At 35.7% G+C, this 17,575-nt stretch overlaps 1 protein-coding gene across 11 annotated transcripts in view; it reads left to right on the top strand.

Moving 5' to 3' along the window:
* Positions 1-17,575, top strand: part of NEK1 (NIMA related kinase 1) — a 198,792-nt gene that overhangs the window by 38,291 nt on the left and 142,926 nt on the right. For 7 of the 11 annotated variants that reach the window (XM_074040755.1, XM_005556282.4, XM_065545678.1 and 4 more), the window contains 6 exons: positions 10,725-10,784; positions 11,048-11,107; positions 11,201-11,251; positions 11,384-11,458; positions 17,010-17,173; positions 17,254-17,385. In XM_074040755.1, coding sequence (XP_073896856.1) covers positions 10,725-10,784; positions 11,048-11,107; positions 11,201-11,251; positions 11,384-11,458; positions 17,010-17,173; positions 17,254-17,385 — 542 coding nt within the window. Of the gene's footprint in view, positions 1-10,724; positions 10,785-11,047; positions 11,108-11,200; positions 11,252-11,383; positions 11,459-14,468; positions 14,493-17,009; positions 17,174-17,253; positions 17,386-17,575 lie in introns of those variants that run through there. The other 4 variants (XM_074040756.1, XM_005556285.4, XM_005556286.4 and 1 more) reach the window with 2 other exon arrangements.

The following is a 17,575-nucleotide window of genomic DNA, read 5'->3' as shown; positions in this document are numbered from 1 at the left end:
GAGACGGAGTCTCTCTCTGTCTCCCAGGTTGGAGTGCAGTGGCCAATCTCCACTCACTGCAAGCTCCGCCTCCCGGGTTCACGCCATTCTCCTGCCTCAGCCTCCCGTGTGGCTGGGACTACAGGCGCCCGCCATGGCGCCCGGCTAATTTTTGTATTTTTAGTAGAGATGGGGGTTTCACCGTGTTAGTCAGGATGCTCTCGATCTCCTGACCTCGTGATCTGCCCATCTCGGCCTCCCAAAGTGCTGGGATTACAGGCGTGAGCCACCGCGCCCGGCCTTTTCTTTTTTTTTGAGAAAGAGTCTTGCTGTGTTGCCCAGGCTAGAGGACAGTAGCAGTGCGGTTATGGCTCACTGCTGCCTCCACTTCCTGAGCTCAAGCAAACCACCCTCCTCAGCTTCCTAAGTAGCTGAACCACAGGCCAGTGCCACTACACCCAGCTAATTTTTTTTTTTTTTGTAGAGGTGGGGTTGCACTATGTTACCCAGGCTTGTCTCAAACTCCTGGGCTCCAGCAGTGCATGCCTTGGCCTCCCAAAGTGCTGGGATTACAGGCATGAGCCACTGCGCCTGGCTTATTTTCTTGATCATTCTCTTTCAAATATCTTGTCTCCCACTTTAACTTAAAAGTCTCACCTATTGCCGTGCCATTAAAATTTTCATTATCAATAATAAGAACTCTTTCTTAGCCTCATTTATAATCATCCCATTCCCTGGTCACCACTTCCTGTGTTTCTAGCTTATTTCTTTAGGAGTCTGCCTCCAAAACATCTGTCCCATTTGGATCCATGAATCCTAATAGCCTCCTTTATTCCTCCCTCTTTGTTTCTATTTTCCTTACCTGGCTTAAATTCCATATTCATTTATAGTAATTTCCAAAAGGTCAGCTCTCTTGCCCTCTCTTCCGTTATTACCAATAACCAATAACCAAAAAAACTTAACTTTGTGAAATCCAACTCTCCACTTCCTTTGTGCCTAAACCTGGTCAGTGGAATATGGCTGGAGAAAGCATATGACTATCGTAACTAGTCTAACTTTCAATATGTAACCAACAATGTCAAATTAGCACCTTCTGGTCACCCTATTATATTTCCTCAGTGTATTTACTCTTCTACTTCCTAGGTGATTATTTTTTTACCTTCTCTTTGCTTTTCACAAGGACCAATATTTTCTTCCTACTTCACTAAGAAAATAGAAGCAATTGGAAGAAAACTTCCCCACATTTACTTCTGCTAGTCAGTCTTACCTGTTGGCAAATATTTTGCCTTTCTTCCTTTTACTTTGGATGACCTGTTTCTGTTCCCAACTAGGGTCAACTTAACTATTTGTATACTGTGATTCTTTTTTGCCTGCTAAAGGACTTTGCGCTCTTTCTTGCATCATTATCCTTTTTTCTCTCTACTGAATCATTCATGTTAGCAAACAAATATCCTGTATCTTAAGTTTTTTTAAAAAGGAACTTTCCCTTATGTCCTTCCAACTACCTCTCTGTATTTCTGGTCCCTTTAACAACAAAACTTTCCCAAAAGATTGTCTATACTGTCTCCAGTTTATTTCATTTTGAACCCACCTCACTCATGGCTTTCTTTGTCGCAGCTGTTATAAAACAGCTATTGTGAAATGGCTCCTGATGTCTGTATTATTAAATCCACGGGTCATTTTTCTTCTTCCTTGACCTCAGTTTTTGATTCACCTGATTGCTCCCTCCTTCTTTCAATATTCTCTTCATTTGAGTCCCTGGTATTACATTCTTCTGATTTTCTTCCTACCTCATTGACTGCTGCTTCTCAGCCTCGTTTGCAAGTTCCTCCTCACCTCCAGGGCTTTTAAATGCTGAGGTGCTCAAGGTCTCAGTCCTCAGATATCTTCTCTTTTGTATCCATACGAACTTTCTAGAGGGTAACATGTATATAAACTGAGTCTCAAATTTGTATCTCCACCTTGGACTCCTTTCCTGAACTTGAGACTGATATCTGTCTTAACATCTCCAGTTGTGTATCTAATAGACATCTCAAAATTAACATATATAAAAATGAACTCTTGATTTCATTCTCTCTCCAAATTGATCTTACTTATTTCAGTAAATGGGAGCTCTGCCCTTCCATTTGTTCTCATCTTCCATATTGGAGTCATTATTGACTACTCTTTCTACGTCGTATCCTGTCAATCGTGACTTCAGAACGTATTCACAGTCTGACTACTTATTATTTTTACCACTCTATTAGTCCTAGCCACCCTCATTTTCCACCAGGGTTATAATATCAATGTCCTGATTAGTCTAACTGCTTTCAGACTTACCCTCTTCAGTCTGCTCTCATGTGAGCAGCCCAAATGTTCCTTTTATGATGGAAGTCAGATCGTTACACTCTCCTGCCTGAAACTTTTCAGTGACTTTTCATCCCACTCAGTAAAAGCCAGGGTCGGCCTGGCGCAGTGGCTCATGGCTGTAATCCCAGCATTTTGGGAGGCGGGCCTCGTGACCTTGATCTCACGAGGTCAAGAGATTGAGACCATCCTGGCCAACATGGTGAAACCCCATCTCTACTAAAAATACAAAAAAAAAAAAAAATTAGCTGGGCATGGTGGTGGGTGCCTGTAATCCCAGCTACTCAGGAGGCTGAGGCAGGAGAATTGCTTGAACCCGGGAGGCGGAGGTTGCAGTTAGCCGAGATCGCACCACTGCCCTCCAGCCCGGTGACAGAGTGAGACTTGATCTCAAAAAAAAAAAAAAAAAAAAAAAAAAAGGCCAGAGTCTTTACAACCATCTATGAAGCCCCTGACAGCCTCATTACTTTTCCAAGCCTCATTTGCTACTCTTCCCTTGCTAGCCATAGTACAGCCATGCCACCCACACCTGTTGCCCTGCCCTTAAACATGCCAAGTACTTACCTGCAAAAACGAGTTTGTACTTGCTGCTGTCTTTATTTTGAGGTCTGTGCTCAAAACTTGCTTTATGAATAGAGGCTTTCTTGATCACAGTGTATCAAGTAACAACCATCCCTCTACGCCATCCCCACATTTCTAGTCTACTTTACTCTGCTTTGTTTTTCTCCACAATGTTATCCCTTGCTAATCTATTTTCAATTAGTTTATTACCAGTTTCCTCCATTACAGTGCAGAAATTCATGAGGATGGGGATTTTTGTTGTTGTTGTTCACTGATTCTTGGCAAATAGTTCCTGGCCTCAAGTGATCCACCCACCTCGGCCTCCCAAAGTTCTGGGATTACAGATGTGAGCCACCGCAACCAGGCTAAGCTTTTATTCTTAATGTTTAAAAGTAGCTGCTGAGGTGATGGATATCCCAGTTACTCTTATTTGATCATTACACATTGTATGCATGTGTCAGAATATCACATCTATCCCATAAATATGTACAATTATTATGTATCCATTTTTAAAAATAAAATTTAATGTAAAAAACTACTTCAGGTTGAGGTAATGAACAGAAAGTTCTAGAACATTTGAAATTGACTCTGTACATACGTATCTAATTCTTGAAATAGAGACTTGATTTCTGTTAAAGTTATTTCGTTCTTTCAAGTAATTTGAGTAGTATAACTTTGATCTGTAATTTTTTTCTGTGAAGTATGTATTTTAATAAACACTATAATTTTTAGTGTGCTTTTAAGAGTTTTATATAATAAAAGAATAAAACATCACCAGTATTTACACACTGCATTTAATTTTACTTAATTTTGTTGTGGGACTTCCTATGTGTTTTTTGGGGTTTTTTTTTTTCTTTTTTTTTGAGATGGAGTTTTGCTCTTGTCCCCCAGGCTGGAGTGCAATGGCGTGATCTTGGCTCACTGCAACCTCCGCTTCCCAGGTTCAGGCAATTCTCCTGCCTCAGCCTCCCGAGTAGCTGGGATTACAGGCATGTGCCACCATGCCCGACTAATTTTTTTGTATTTTTAGTAGAGATGGGGTTTCACCATGTTGGCCAGGCTGGCCTCGAACTCCTGACCTCAAGTGATCCACCCGCCTCAGCCTCCCAAAGTGCTAGGCATGAGCCACCATGTTATATTTAAATATATATTGCTTGTATTTTTAATATAGCTCAGAAAGTTTATAGATAATTTTCTGTTTTTACTTAGTGTTATATATACTTTTTGTATATTTTTACTTGTGATTATCAGTGGTTGTATTGTATATCATTGATATGAAATCAGTCAGGTTGGTTGGATTCTTATTAATGTTCTTTTTTAAAAAAAATTGTGCCCTGGATCAAAATTTCTTTGGAAATATGTTTTATGTTTTCTAATAGAGTTCAGTGAAATACGAATTCAAAGTAAATTTATTTCATGAACCGTTTTTAAGATGCTTATTTATTCTAAATGGTTTACAAATGTAATCCATTTTAATGTTTGGAATATATACACATAGAGTTCTCTGTCTTCCCAGGGAATAAAACTGCCATTGTGGGGGTAGAGAGAGATGGGAAGTTGGGGGTGTTTGTATCTTTATGTCGTTATGTCTGTAAGGAATACACGCTCAAGTGGACTTGTACAAGCGAGTTACCTTATCTCTTGGCCATGTATCAGCCTGACTGAATGGAGAGATCAGAACTGTTGGTGAATCTGGATAAATGATATCATAGAAAGTCCCTAGTGTTTGGGCAGGATTGTAGCCAAGTGTATAATCTGTTTCTTCATATGGCTGATAGAATCAAGTAATGTGTTGGTTTTCTTAATGTTTTCCTTATTTTCAGTTAATATTCAGTATATAAAAACAGCATGCTGTGGAATTTTCAGATTTCAATGGATAATATTCTGAATAATATCTCTACTATCAAATATTCTGAATCATAGGCAAATGATTCAGATGGTAGTCATAAATGTTTTGAATTTCAGGCAGAGTCATTGCCCTCAAACTTCATCAGGCAGACAAATATGGTCTGAGCTAGACCATTGAGAACTAAATAATAATCAGCACTTGAAATATTATATAGCTTAATTTAAAAACATTTCGCTGGCTGGGCGCACTGCCTCATGCCTATAATCCCAGCACTTTGGGAGGCCAAGGTGGATGGATCACTTGAGGTCAAGAGTTCAAGACCTGCCTAACCAACATGGCAAAACCCCGTCTCTAGTAAAAATACAAAAATTAGCCAGGCATGGTGACATGTGCCTGTAATCCGGCTACTTGCGAGACTGAGGCAGAAGATTCACTTGAACCTGGTAGGTGAAGGTTGTGGTGAGCAGAGATCACGCCACTTCACTCCAGCCTGGGTGACAGAGCAAGACTCTGTCTCCAAAAAAAAAAAAAATTTTTTTCTTTTTCACTTAAAACTAAGTTTCTGTGAACAGCAATGTGAAAGTATTTAATGCCACAGAACTGCACACTTAAAAAATGATTAAAATGATAAATTTTGTTTTATGTATATTACCACAATGAAAGAAAAACAACATTTGAAGAAAAGAAAAAGTAGGATAAAAAAGAAACAGCAATCAATTGTGTGGAAAGTTTTTCAAATCTTCTAACAATTGAAAGAATTAAAGGAAAATCAACCCCAGATTTCTGAAGTATTTTAAATATGATTTTTGCATGATTGTAAAAATAGGTTTTTCCCTTGATTTTTTTTTTCTTTTTTCTTTTTTCTTTTTTTTTTTTTTTTTTTTTGAGACAGGGCCTGCACTGCACTCAAGCTGTAGTGCAGTGGTGCAATCTTGGCTCACTACAGCCTCCACCTCCCAGGCTCAAGCAATCACCTCAGCCTCCCAAGTAGCTGGGACTACGTATGCACACTACCACACCCAGCTATTTTTTGTGATTTTTGTAGAAACGGGGTCTTGCCATGTTGTTCAAGGTGTTGTCAAACGCCTGGGCTCAAGTGATCCACCCACCTCGGCCTCCCGAAGTGCTGAGATTACAAGCGTGAGCCACCACACACGGCCTTTCCCTGGATTTTTTTATCTCATTTTTTTATCTCATTTTTTAAAAAAAGACTTCTTTTGCAAAACCCTGGAAATTAAAGCATCTTTTAGGTTGAAATTCACAATGACTCGTTAGAGTTTTTAACTTCAAGCCTGAAAAAGGAAAGCTTTAACCACTTAAGATACTGTCATGTTTTAATTGCACAAATTTAAGCTAATGTGCATTAAGTTGTTATTATTCAACCTGTCCACAAAATATTCATGTATTGTAAGACTTTTCTTTACTCCAGTTCCTGTTACAGTCACAGGTTTTTTTTAAAGGCTGTGTTGAAGCAAAGGAGTGGCCATTAAGCCACCAGAGGGAGCTCCTTGAATATATTATATTACACTTTAGTACTTTGGCTGTAATTTTTAAAAAGAACACAAACAGTTCTCTCAGTGTGGATGTTTTGTGTTTCATATTATCCTCTTCACTATAGAAATAGTGTCCTGAAAATACCTGTGTGATCTTAGAGGAACAGCTTAGTATTTTCATTTCATAAATATTTGAATATCTTACATGTAGGGCAATATGGACCATTAGAAGATGAACACAATCTTTGCCTTCATGTAACTTACCCAAGAGTGTACGAATATGTAAACATTCTCTTCTTATTCCACACTATTGTGTAATATATATAAAATTCAGTTATTTATATTGAGTTGCTGTATTAATGTTTTTAAATTGCTTAATTGTTTGGTGTTGTAGTACACAAATTTTGAGAATGGTTCTAGACTAACTACTAAAGTTAACCTGTGCAACATGTCAAAATATAGAATGTAGGGCTCTGTGTCCACAAAGATGATGATTTAGCAACTCCTGGGGTATGTATTTTTAAAAAATAGCTTTATTGAGATATAATTCACATACTCTATGTAGTTTGTGAAAAGTTTTCAGTTAAATGGTTTTATGTATTTATAGAGTTGCATAGTAATCTGCACAATCAATTTTGGAACATTTTTATAACCCCAAAGGAAATCCTTTTTCCAGTAGCAGCCACTCCGCATTCTTCCCCCAACCCCGCAGCCCTAGGCAGCCTCTAATCTACTTTCTGTCTCTATACAGATTTGCTTAATCTGAACATTTTATATAAATGGAATCATATAGTATGTGGTCTTTTGTGACTAGCTTCTTTTAGCATAATGTTTTCACAGTTGATCTATGTTGTAGCATGTATCAGTACTTCATTTTCTTTTTATTGCCAAATATTCATTTGTATGGAAGGAATATGTATTTTTACAAAGCTTCTGGGTAACATTCCCCACTGTTTAAATTCTGTATACATAGAACGTACCTTGAAATGTCAGCTGTGTTTTTGTAATGATACTATGAGGAGCATTACAATTTTTATTTCTTGTACTTCAACAACAGTGCCCCCAGAGATCTCTCGTAACTATTTTAAAACAAGGGATTGCTATCCATTAGTGATGGCAAAAACATTCTAGTGGGCAAAGAGCAGAGAATTTTTTGTTTGTTTGTTTGTTTCAAGTGATGGAAAGTAGCAGGGTCTGCTATACATAGCGAAGATATTTTATGAAACTTAGGGGTGTGTATGTATCTTCACTGAGTCCAGATGGGAAATATATTTCTTATTGTGGGTTGCCTTTAGAAAAAGTTTGAAAGCTAATGTTCTTTAAATATTTCAGTATTGTTTTTATGTCATCAACTCTAGTGTCTTTTCTGGGGTAATGTGGTAATGTAAATGGTTAGCTTAGATAGGAGTTGAATTGAAATAACTAGCCAAAATTAGAGGTTAGGAGTTAGGAACTAATAATACGGTGAGGGCGTGGGATAGTTCTAAGAACCGATTGCTTGGGTTATTTTGTCAGAGAGTAAATGCATTCTTTAGTTAATCATAAGAGAGGAATCAGGTGTGAGATTTAGTACCGCTTAGCACATTGTTACTATAGCCTTGAGTTAAAACATATTATACCAATAAAATTGGCTTATGATCATTTAATTAAAATGCCAAAGCACATTACAAAAGACTCGTTATTATCATTTATAAGTTTATTAACCCATTGGATGGTATTACATATTTTAAACATCAGCATTTTCCTGGGCTCATACGCAATAATGTATTCATTAAAGCAAAATAGTTGTGTTTCATTAGAAAGAAATATGCAGTTTAAATTATACCATTGCTTTCGAAAGCAGAAATGTTATCCTTTTGAATTGTTTTCAGTGAAAGTAAATTTTTGTGTGCCTTTCTGATTTTTTAATATATTGTGAGACATTTATTTCAAAAATGCTGTGAGAGTCATGCTTATTTTGTAATATTTTGAATTTGCTTTTCAGGGTTAGAATTTTAGTGCCTATCTGTTATGGTCATTCTACATAATTTAGAAAACTGAAGCAAGGGATAATTTATAAAACTAATTTTATACCAATGACTTTTGTTAAAATATAGCTGCTGTTAAAATGGAATTATTAGTAGAGACAACTTTTTTTTTAACACTTTTTTTTTTATACTTTAAGTTCTAGGGTACATGTGCACAACGTGCAGGTTTGTTACATATGTATACATGTGCCATGTTGGTGTGCTGCACCCATTAACTCATCATTTACATTAGGTATATCTCCTAATGCTATCCCTACCCCTCCCCCCAGTAGAGACAAATTTTAATGATATAATCAAATGCTGAATTATTTTATTAATAATGTAAATGACCATCAAAGTATTTTTCCCAAGTAATTTTTTTAAGTAAAGTCTGCTTTCCTTTGTATCAAAATCCAGTGTAGGTGAAAAATTGTACAGTATGCTTTTAAAATCATTTTTTCTAAGGTGACTAAAAAATGTAAACACTGGTACATGATAGAATAACTTAAACTTTTCTATAAATTGTTATCTTTTTTGGTATATAGAATTGTATTTCGAATTGTTTGAAAAATTGGTCATGCATTAGGCTTAACCTTGATTACAAAATTGTGTAGTTAACACGGGGTAAAATAAAACTGTAGGTCACTTGTAAGAACATATGCAGAAATCCTGGAAAAAAGAAAAGGACTTAAAAAGGGGGAAATCAAGCAGTTTATCAAAAAATAATTAGTAATTATCAGACAGGATTTATTGGAGTAATACAGGGATGTTTCAACAGTAGAAAACCAATTACTGTAATTTTACTGCATTAGCAGATTAGAGAAGAAAACCATATAAAAATCATCTCGGTAGATGCTGAAAAATCAGTGAAACTTAACACTAACTTTTGTTTTTAAAAGTTTGATTCAAGAAACAGAAGGTAAGTTCTTAATACAGTATGTATACACACCTGAAACCTATGGCAGGCTTTATACATAATGATGAAACATTGGAATCATTATTATTAAAGTCAGGAACAAGACAGAGGGATGTGCTGCCATTGCCGTCGTTTAATTATGCCAGAGGTTCTAGATAGAGCAATTAAAAAGAAAGAAATGTAATTAGAAGAGGAGAGAAAACATAGACATGTCATATTTACATTTGATATGATTACCTAGAAAATCTTGGTGAAGCAGCATTAAACTATTAATAAATTAAAGTGGCCTGATGGAAGGGCAACATATAAAAATTAAATGATTATAAAATAAATGGAAAGAAATACCCACACACCCCCCAGATACTTTTATTTTTATTTTATTTTATTTTATTTTTTTGAGACAGGATCTCACTCTGTCAGGCTGGAGTATAGTGATGTGTTCATGGCTCACGGTAGCCTCTACCTCCTGGGCTCAAGGGATCCTTCCACCTCAGCCTCCTGAGTAGCTGGGGCAACAGGTGCGGGCCACATGCCTGGCTAATTTTTAAAAATTTTTTGTAGAGATGGGGACTTACTGTGTTATCCAGGCTGGTCTCAAACTCCTAGGCTCGAGCAGTCCTCCTGTCTTGGCCTCCCAAAGTACTAGGATTACAGGTGTGAGCTACCACACCAGCCCTGCCCCCGAATACTTTAGAATAGACCTAATGAGTAAAGTATAAGATAATTGTGAAAGAAAGGAATCAAAATTAATAGAATGTTATATATCCATGAAGAAAACAGATGCAGATACAAATAATAACATGAATGAACCTTGAAAACAGTGTTGAGCAAAAGCAAGATACGAAAGAGTATATACTGTATGATTCCATTAACAACCCCAAAGCTAGGTAAACAGTATATAAAAGAAGAAATGTAAATATCTAATATATACCATTATGCATTTCATCCATGTAACCAAAAACCACTTTTACCCCTAAAGCTATTGAAATTTTAAAAATTAAAGTCATTTTTCCATCTAATAACACATTAATATTACATGTATGTAAAAATTATAGCTAAAATTATTGTATGTATATAGTTGAACTGTATATATATATATCTAAGTACATAAAATAATCTCTAAAGAACACTAATGAAAGTATTAACAGTAGTTACTGTTACCTCTGGAGGTGGAGAGCAAAATAGACCATAAATTTTTAATCTTGTTTGAATTTTATATACTGAATATATAGTCACTATTTTGTTTTTTTTTAATTATCTCCATCATTGGGCTTCTGAAATGATATTCTATGATAATACGAGAAAACTTAAACATCCATACCTGAGCACAAAACTGTTCAGTTGATGATTGGGGAAGGACCCTTTTCCACAGTTTCTTTGAATCTAATGTTTCTCTTTGTTTAGCAGCATATCAAAGACTACAATGTTTTTTATTTTTAAAGATAATGTAATTTGGAAGAGAGTTATGGAAGTATTGACTTTACCTTTTTCTTATTTTAAATTTCTGTAAATTTGGGATTTTTTTCAAATAAGTGCCTCAGAATCTTTAATTTGTAGTTTTACTTTTTGTCCAGGCCCATCAAACTCCAGAGAAGAGAGTGAATATTGGAGAAGAAAGGAGGAAAATGTCTGAGGTATAAAGACATCTGTCTGGTTATTTTAAAGCTTTGCAAACATAATTTTAAAAAAGAAACAAAATCCTACTCTAAAGCCTCCAAACCTTCCTTATTTCTTTCAAACAAATACCTGTAACTTCTTTTTTTTAAAAAAAAAAAAAAAGAAAAAGAAAAGAAAAACCTCATTGAACATACCTCTGCCATTGGCGTACTAACTTTCCTGATGAAACTAGAAAAAATAGGAATTATCATTGATAAAAATGTTCTTTTTTTTATTTAAGGAAGCAGCAAGAAAGAGAAGGCTGGAATTTATTGAAAAAGAAAAGAAACAAAAGGATCAGGTAGTTTTTTGCTCTTGCTTTTCTACCTTTGGCAAGTTGTAAGTGATAATAGGTTCAAGAGTTGTAAGAAGCTTGTCTTTAAAATTGTTACAGATTATTAGTTTAATGAAGGCTGAACAAATGAAAAGGCAAGAAAAGGAAAGGGTAAGAGGATAATCTATTAAATATACTTCTTCCTTAAGGAATACACTGATTTTCAGTTTATTGCTAAATGTATTACGTGTATTTTATATTAAATACTTGAAATGGTGTTTTGTTTATTTCTTTTCCCCAAAGTTGGAAAGAATAAATAGGGCCAGGGAACAAGGATGGAGAAATGTGCTAAGTGCTGGTGGAGGTGGTGAAGTAAAGGTAGGCATTTTATACCAATATGGTTATACTACCGTTTTTCCCTCCAGTTTCACCTTGTTCTTTAAAATGCATGTACCTTGGGTTTTCTTTTTTTCTTTAGTGTACAATTAATTTTTACCTAGAATTCTTCAACATTTATTATGAATACTTAGCTTTCCTGCATGTGTCTGATATATAACTTGTATTGCTAACTATTATGCGACTATACTCAAAATTGCTTTAAAAGTTTTTTGTAAAGACTATGATAACATTATTCCTGTCAGAGGAATTATTAAAAATGATACACAATTCGTGACACTGCAGCCTAAAATCGTTCTGTAATTTCATGTAGCCTTAAAGATTAAATTCTCAGAAGACGCTTCTTAATCTGATCCCTGTTGTCTCTCCAACTTCATCTCCATCCATTCCCTACCACACACCCTATGCTGTATTCATGCTGAAATGAAGACCATATTTGTAGTTTCATCACTGTATGTAGTCTGCTGAATCTCTTTGTCTTTGCACTTCTGTTTGCCTTTACTTAATAGCACTCCTCCATCCCTCCTCACCCTCACCCCCACCTCCATCCATTTACCTAAATAACCAGTTACCTAGATGAGTTAATCCAAACATTCCTTCTGGGTAGATGCACACTATTTAACTTTGGGCACATTACTGAACTTTTCTGAGCTTTGGTTTCTTGATGGAAAAAAAAAAACAAAAAACTTTTTTTCTGACAACAGTGCCTGGAACCTGTCTGGCAAGGACTTCTATAGTAATTTCCCTTTCCTTTCTTTGTTCTGCCATTCTGAATCTTGTACTTCCTCTTTTGCTCATATAGCATCCTACACACATGTCTATTTGTAGTAGGTAGAATTCTAAGATGGTCTTCAAGATTGTCGACCCCTAGTATACACACCTTGTATCATTCCATTCCCTTGAGTGTAAGTGGTACCTGTAAATACTGTGGTATAGCAGCTCACTTGATTAGGTTATGTTATATGGTGAGTGGTGATGGCATGGTCCCTCCCAGGGTTACATTAACATATAAGACTCCTTCATAGCTGACTGGAAGGGGAAAAGAAATTAGAAAGATATAATTCTGCTCACCTGGAAGATAGTAAACATTCATGTGGCAAAACAAAACAGTAGAGATGACCTCTGCAAGTAGTGGTCTCTGATGGGCAACTAGCAAGAAAATTGTGGTCCAAGTCATACAGTCACAAGGAAATTAATTCTGCCAAGAACCAGTTAACTTGGAAGAGATCCCGAGTCTCACTTGAGAATTGTAGCCCTGGCTGACACCTTGATTTCTGCCTGGTGAGATCCTGAGGAGGGGACCTAGCTAAATGCACCCAGACTCCTGAGCCGGGGGAACTGAGATTATAAATAGATACTCTTTTAAGCTGCTAAATTTGTGATAATTTGTTATACAGCAATAGAAGATGAATGAGCTAATTTGTATCACTGAATAAACTGTAAGTCAGTATATCTTTTTTTTTTTTTTTTTTTGAGATGGAGTTTCGCTCTTGTTGCCCGCCTGGAGTGCAATGGCACAATCTTGGCTCTCTGCAACCTCTGCCTCCTGGGTTCAAGCGATTCTCCTGCCTCAGCCTCCAGAGTAGCTGGGATTACAGGCATGCATCACCATGCCCAGCTAATTTTGTATTTTTAGTAGAGACAGGGTTTCTCCATGTTGGTCAGGCTGGTCTTGCACTCCCGACCTCAGGTAATCTGCCTGCCTCGGCCTCCCAAAGTGCTGGGATTACAGGCGTGAGTCACTGTGCCCGGCCTAAGTCAATACATTTGCAAACTATAAGTTTCACTCACCTATACCCATTAATCTTGATATTTAAATGTACAATAGATAGATACTTGTAAAATTGGATCGATTACAATTCTTTCTTGTTTTTTTCCCCAGAAGTTATAATTTGAGTAAAAGTTTGTTTTATCTAGACATATACATTCTGCCCTGCATTTATAGATTTGTTTTTCAGTCTCTTGAGATGCAGAAGTTCTTCGTATCATATTAATAATTCATTAAGAGTAACTTTTTCCAAATTTGTATTAATATAGATTATACAGTGTTTTTAGTAGTATAATTTTATCTTACCTTTAAATAGAACTTATTATCTCCTAAATGATCAGGAATGACTCAGAATCTGGCCCATTCTAAAATAACTAACCTCATATCTTATCTGATTGAAAAGAGAAAGCTTACCAACTTGTACACCTTCAGATCTTGTCAAGCTTTTTTTAATCAAGTCCATGATTAGCATTGAAGTTTTGATGATTTTTTCTTCTCCCTTTTGTGTAATAAAGTGCTTTTTCCTATGATGTCTAATATAGTTTAATCAGTTTTATTAATGTGTAGTAACTGAGACAATTTTCAAGTTAGATACTGTGTGCTGAATAGATTTCTGTGTCAATTTATAAACTTCTGTAATGTTTTCATTGAAGACTAATAAAACAATTTATCTTCCATGATTTAGAGGAAATTCTATGTCAGGGTCTATATTTATTCCTCATTGAGTTTGAAATATTTTAACTGTTAGGCTGTTTGATTTCTGTGTAGTTGATAAGGACCTGGAGGCTCAATGTAATATGAATCAAATTAAGGAGATCCCCAAAAGAAAGATAAAACTAAAACTAAAGGAAGTATTTCAAAATTAATACTATTATTACATACTTCTAAATAAGAGGCATTATTATTCATAGTATAAATATCCAATGTAAATGTTTTTGATCATTTAGTATCTGCAAAATCTGGACCTTCTTTGCCTTATCCATTTTTAATGTGTCTTTTATGAATGTGTTTTAGAAAAATTATATATTCCACATTTATGGTTATATGGTGATTATAATATGGAAGAGGTGTATCTCGTTTGAAAATATATTGGAATACTATTCGGCATTAAAAAGAATAGCCTGTTTATACGTGCAAAACCATGGATCAATCTTAAAAACCTGTGAGTGAAAGAAACCAGATAAAAGAGTACATATTTTTTATTTCATTTACATGACATGATAGGAAAGGTGAATCCAACCTGCAGTGACAGAAAGCAGATCAGTGGTTGCTGGCAGTGGGAGCATTTACTGCAAAGGAACACAGGGGAACTTTCTGGGGTAATGAATATGCTTTTGATTGTGGTAGTGGTTATGTGAGTGTCTACATTTGTCAGAATTCAACCTGTGCTTATAATTGGTGAATTTTTATTGCACATAAATTATGTCTCAAACAAACATATTTCATCAGTATTCTAATACAGTATTTTCAACATTATTTTGAGTATGAGCATCTTCTGAGATGTTTACATACTTTTGTTTTTGCTAAAGAGAAACAGAACACTCAGCCAAGTTAAGATGATATTAGCATTGGACTAAACTCGAAGAGTAACCGGTTTCATAGGAAATATGACTACCTTATAACAGAATTCTGATTCTTGACTTCAGGTGTACATTTTGAGGATGTATGTAAGGACCACCTTGATGGAGTTTCCTATTCTAGTAATTTTCATCACTTGTTATTTGAACATCTTTAATCAGTTATCTATGTTTATCTTGTATTGCTTTTTTTTTAAATAATGCTTATAAAATAGTGTGCAGCTTACAGGATATTAAGACAAATTTTATCTTATTGGGTTACACTGAAGTTTCTTTTATTGGATTCTGACATCTTTCTTTCTTTTTTCTTTCTTTTCTTTCTTCCTTTCTTCCTTTCTTTCCTTTCTTTCCTTTCTTTCCTTTCTTTTCTTTCTTATTGAGACAAGATCTCACTCTCTTGCTATAGTGCAGTGGTGGGATCATGACTCACTGTAGCTTTGACCTCCTGGACTCAGGTGATCTTCCCATCTCCCCATCTTAGCCTCCCGAGTAACTGGGACTACAGACACATGCCACTGTGCCCGACTAATTTTTTGTATTTGCAGGGATGTGGTTTCGCCAAGTTGAGCAGGCTAGTCTCGAACTCCCGAGCTCAAGCGATCCGCCTACCTCAGCCTCCCAAAGTGCTGGGATTACAGGCATGTGCCACTGTGCCTGGCCTTTGTTTCTTTTTTTAACCAGACATTTTCCTTAAGATGTTATCACCTGGAAGTTTTCCCTTTTTTACTCTCAGTATTGTGGCTTCTGTTCTTATCACTTCACATGCTCAGAAAACAGTTTTTTAAAGGCTTCCACTCAGCTTTAGTCATATCTGGTGGTCTTATTCTCAGATAAGAAAAGTTGAAATAAGTTGACCTTTGCATTTGAGGTTATTGATTTCTTCTTAATGAAATTCTTTCACCATGACTTATATAGCATTATACAAGTTTTATTTACTTTTATCTTTCTGGCATCTGTTTTTTACTCTGAGTTTTCCATGTAGTTGAGTTCTTTATGTCTCTGTGGTTGAGTCTTTGTCTTTGCCTTTATCCTTTGTCGTTCCTGCAGAGAATCCAGACTTCCTTCAGCATTTACTTTTTCGTTGATTGCCTGTCTTTACTTCTAGGCTTCTTGGCTTGGTGTCAGGGAAGCAACATCCTTCTAATTAATTCCTCTGCCTTACTTTCTTATTTCTGCTTACCATGCGTAATATTGACTTACTGACCTTTAAAACTCTTTTGGTATACTACTGCTGCTAGAAACTTTATAAATCCTTTCTATTGTTATTTATTTTTTGAACACAAGCACCCAGGGCAGGTAGCATTTAGCTATAGCAAGCTTTTATAGCCAAACTTAATACTCCTTATTTGCCTTCCTTCTATTTGTCATCATACTTCCTTCCTCCTCCACCTTCCATACCTAAGTATATATGCATACATTGCTTATTTTTACTTTAATGCATTGGCTCATATTTACTCTCCTTACATTGCTATCAAGACCAGATTAAACAATATCTCTCCCCAAGGCCTTTTTTCTAAATAAGGATTTTACTGTTGATTTTTTTTTTTACTATTTTGTGAATTTGCTCAGTACTTAAACTACTTTGGAATCTCTCTGTTGTCACTTGTTTACCACAGAATTGAAAGTTTTTCTAATTTTGTGCTATTTTTCCCAACTTGGAAACTAAAGATAGATATGACTTTTTGCCTCTTTTATATACATATAGAACATGTTTTAATAATTATACCTTCATATGTCCTTGGTGAATTTAAGGATTTGGGGTATATTAAAAGCCATATGCAGACGTTTTTGTTAAATATAATTCTGAGTTATATAAAAGCATGCTGTCCTTTACTTATAAGCTATACATAAACTTAATGAAATAGAATTACATGAAACATATATTGGAAGCTTGTTTCAAAACCTTTTAAGACCAGATTTTTCCATATTTACATGAAATTAGTGTCATATTGCTGTTTTCGTTTGTCACATTATGCTTTATTATCACTTACAAAGTATACTGCTTTTTGGCTGTTAAGAGTTATAATAGGAAAACATTTTGCTTTAGGCTTTATGTTTGTTAGTATGTTCATATTAAGTAATTACTTTTTAAAAGTCAAGCACTGAAATTTACTTTTCTTTTGAGACTAGTACAGGCCCGTTAGGCCTTATAAGATAAACATGTGAGAGCTCTTTGTTTAATCCCTAGGCTCCTTTTCTTGGCAGTGGAGGGACTATAGCTCCATCATCTTTTTCTTCTCGAGGACAGTATGAACATTACCATGCCATTTTTGACCAAATGCAGCAACAGAGAGCAGAAGATAATGAAGCTAAATGGAAAAGAGAAATATATGGTCGAGGTCTTCCAGAAAGGTATGGCTATGTTCTGCAGAAGTTGCTTATGCTTTGCTTCTGAGATAGTAATGAAAGTCACTGTGCATATTTATCTACAGCGGAATTCTGCCTGGAGTTCGTCCAGGATTTCCTTATGGGGCTGCAGGTCATCACCATTTCCCTGATGCTGATGATATTAGAAAAACTTTGAAAAGATTGAAGGCGGTGTCTAAACAAGCCAATGCAAACAGGTTGGACTGTGATGATCCATGAATTCATCCTTGTGTGTTAATTTGTCGTTTGTCATACATAGCTTAGTACCTACACTTTGTGGATGTTTTCTCCATTGTTCATATATGATGTTTTTTGCCTCTTGGGTGCAATAATTTTCTCAGGTGCAAATTTGGCTCTTGATTACACTGTGGAAAGCATGTAGCTCTC

This window comes from Macaca fascicularis, chromosome 5, assembly GCF_037993035.2.
Source record: "Macaca fascicularis isolate 582-1 chromosome 5, T2T-MFA8v1.1".
Taxonomy (NCBI): Eukaryota; Metazoa; Chordata; class Mammalia; order Primates; family Cercopithecidae; genus Macaca; species Macaca fascicularis.
Note: the sequence above shows the minus strand (reverse complement) of the source record. Positions and strands in the feature narration are given on the sequence as shown.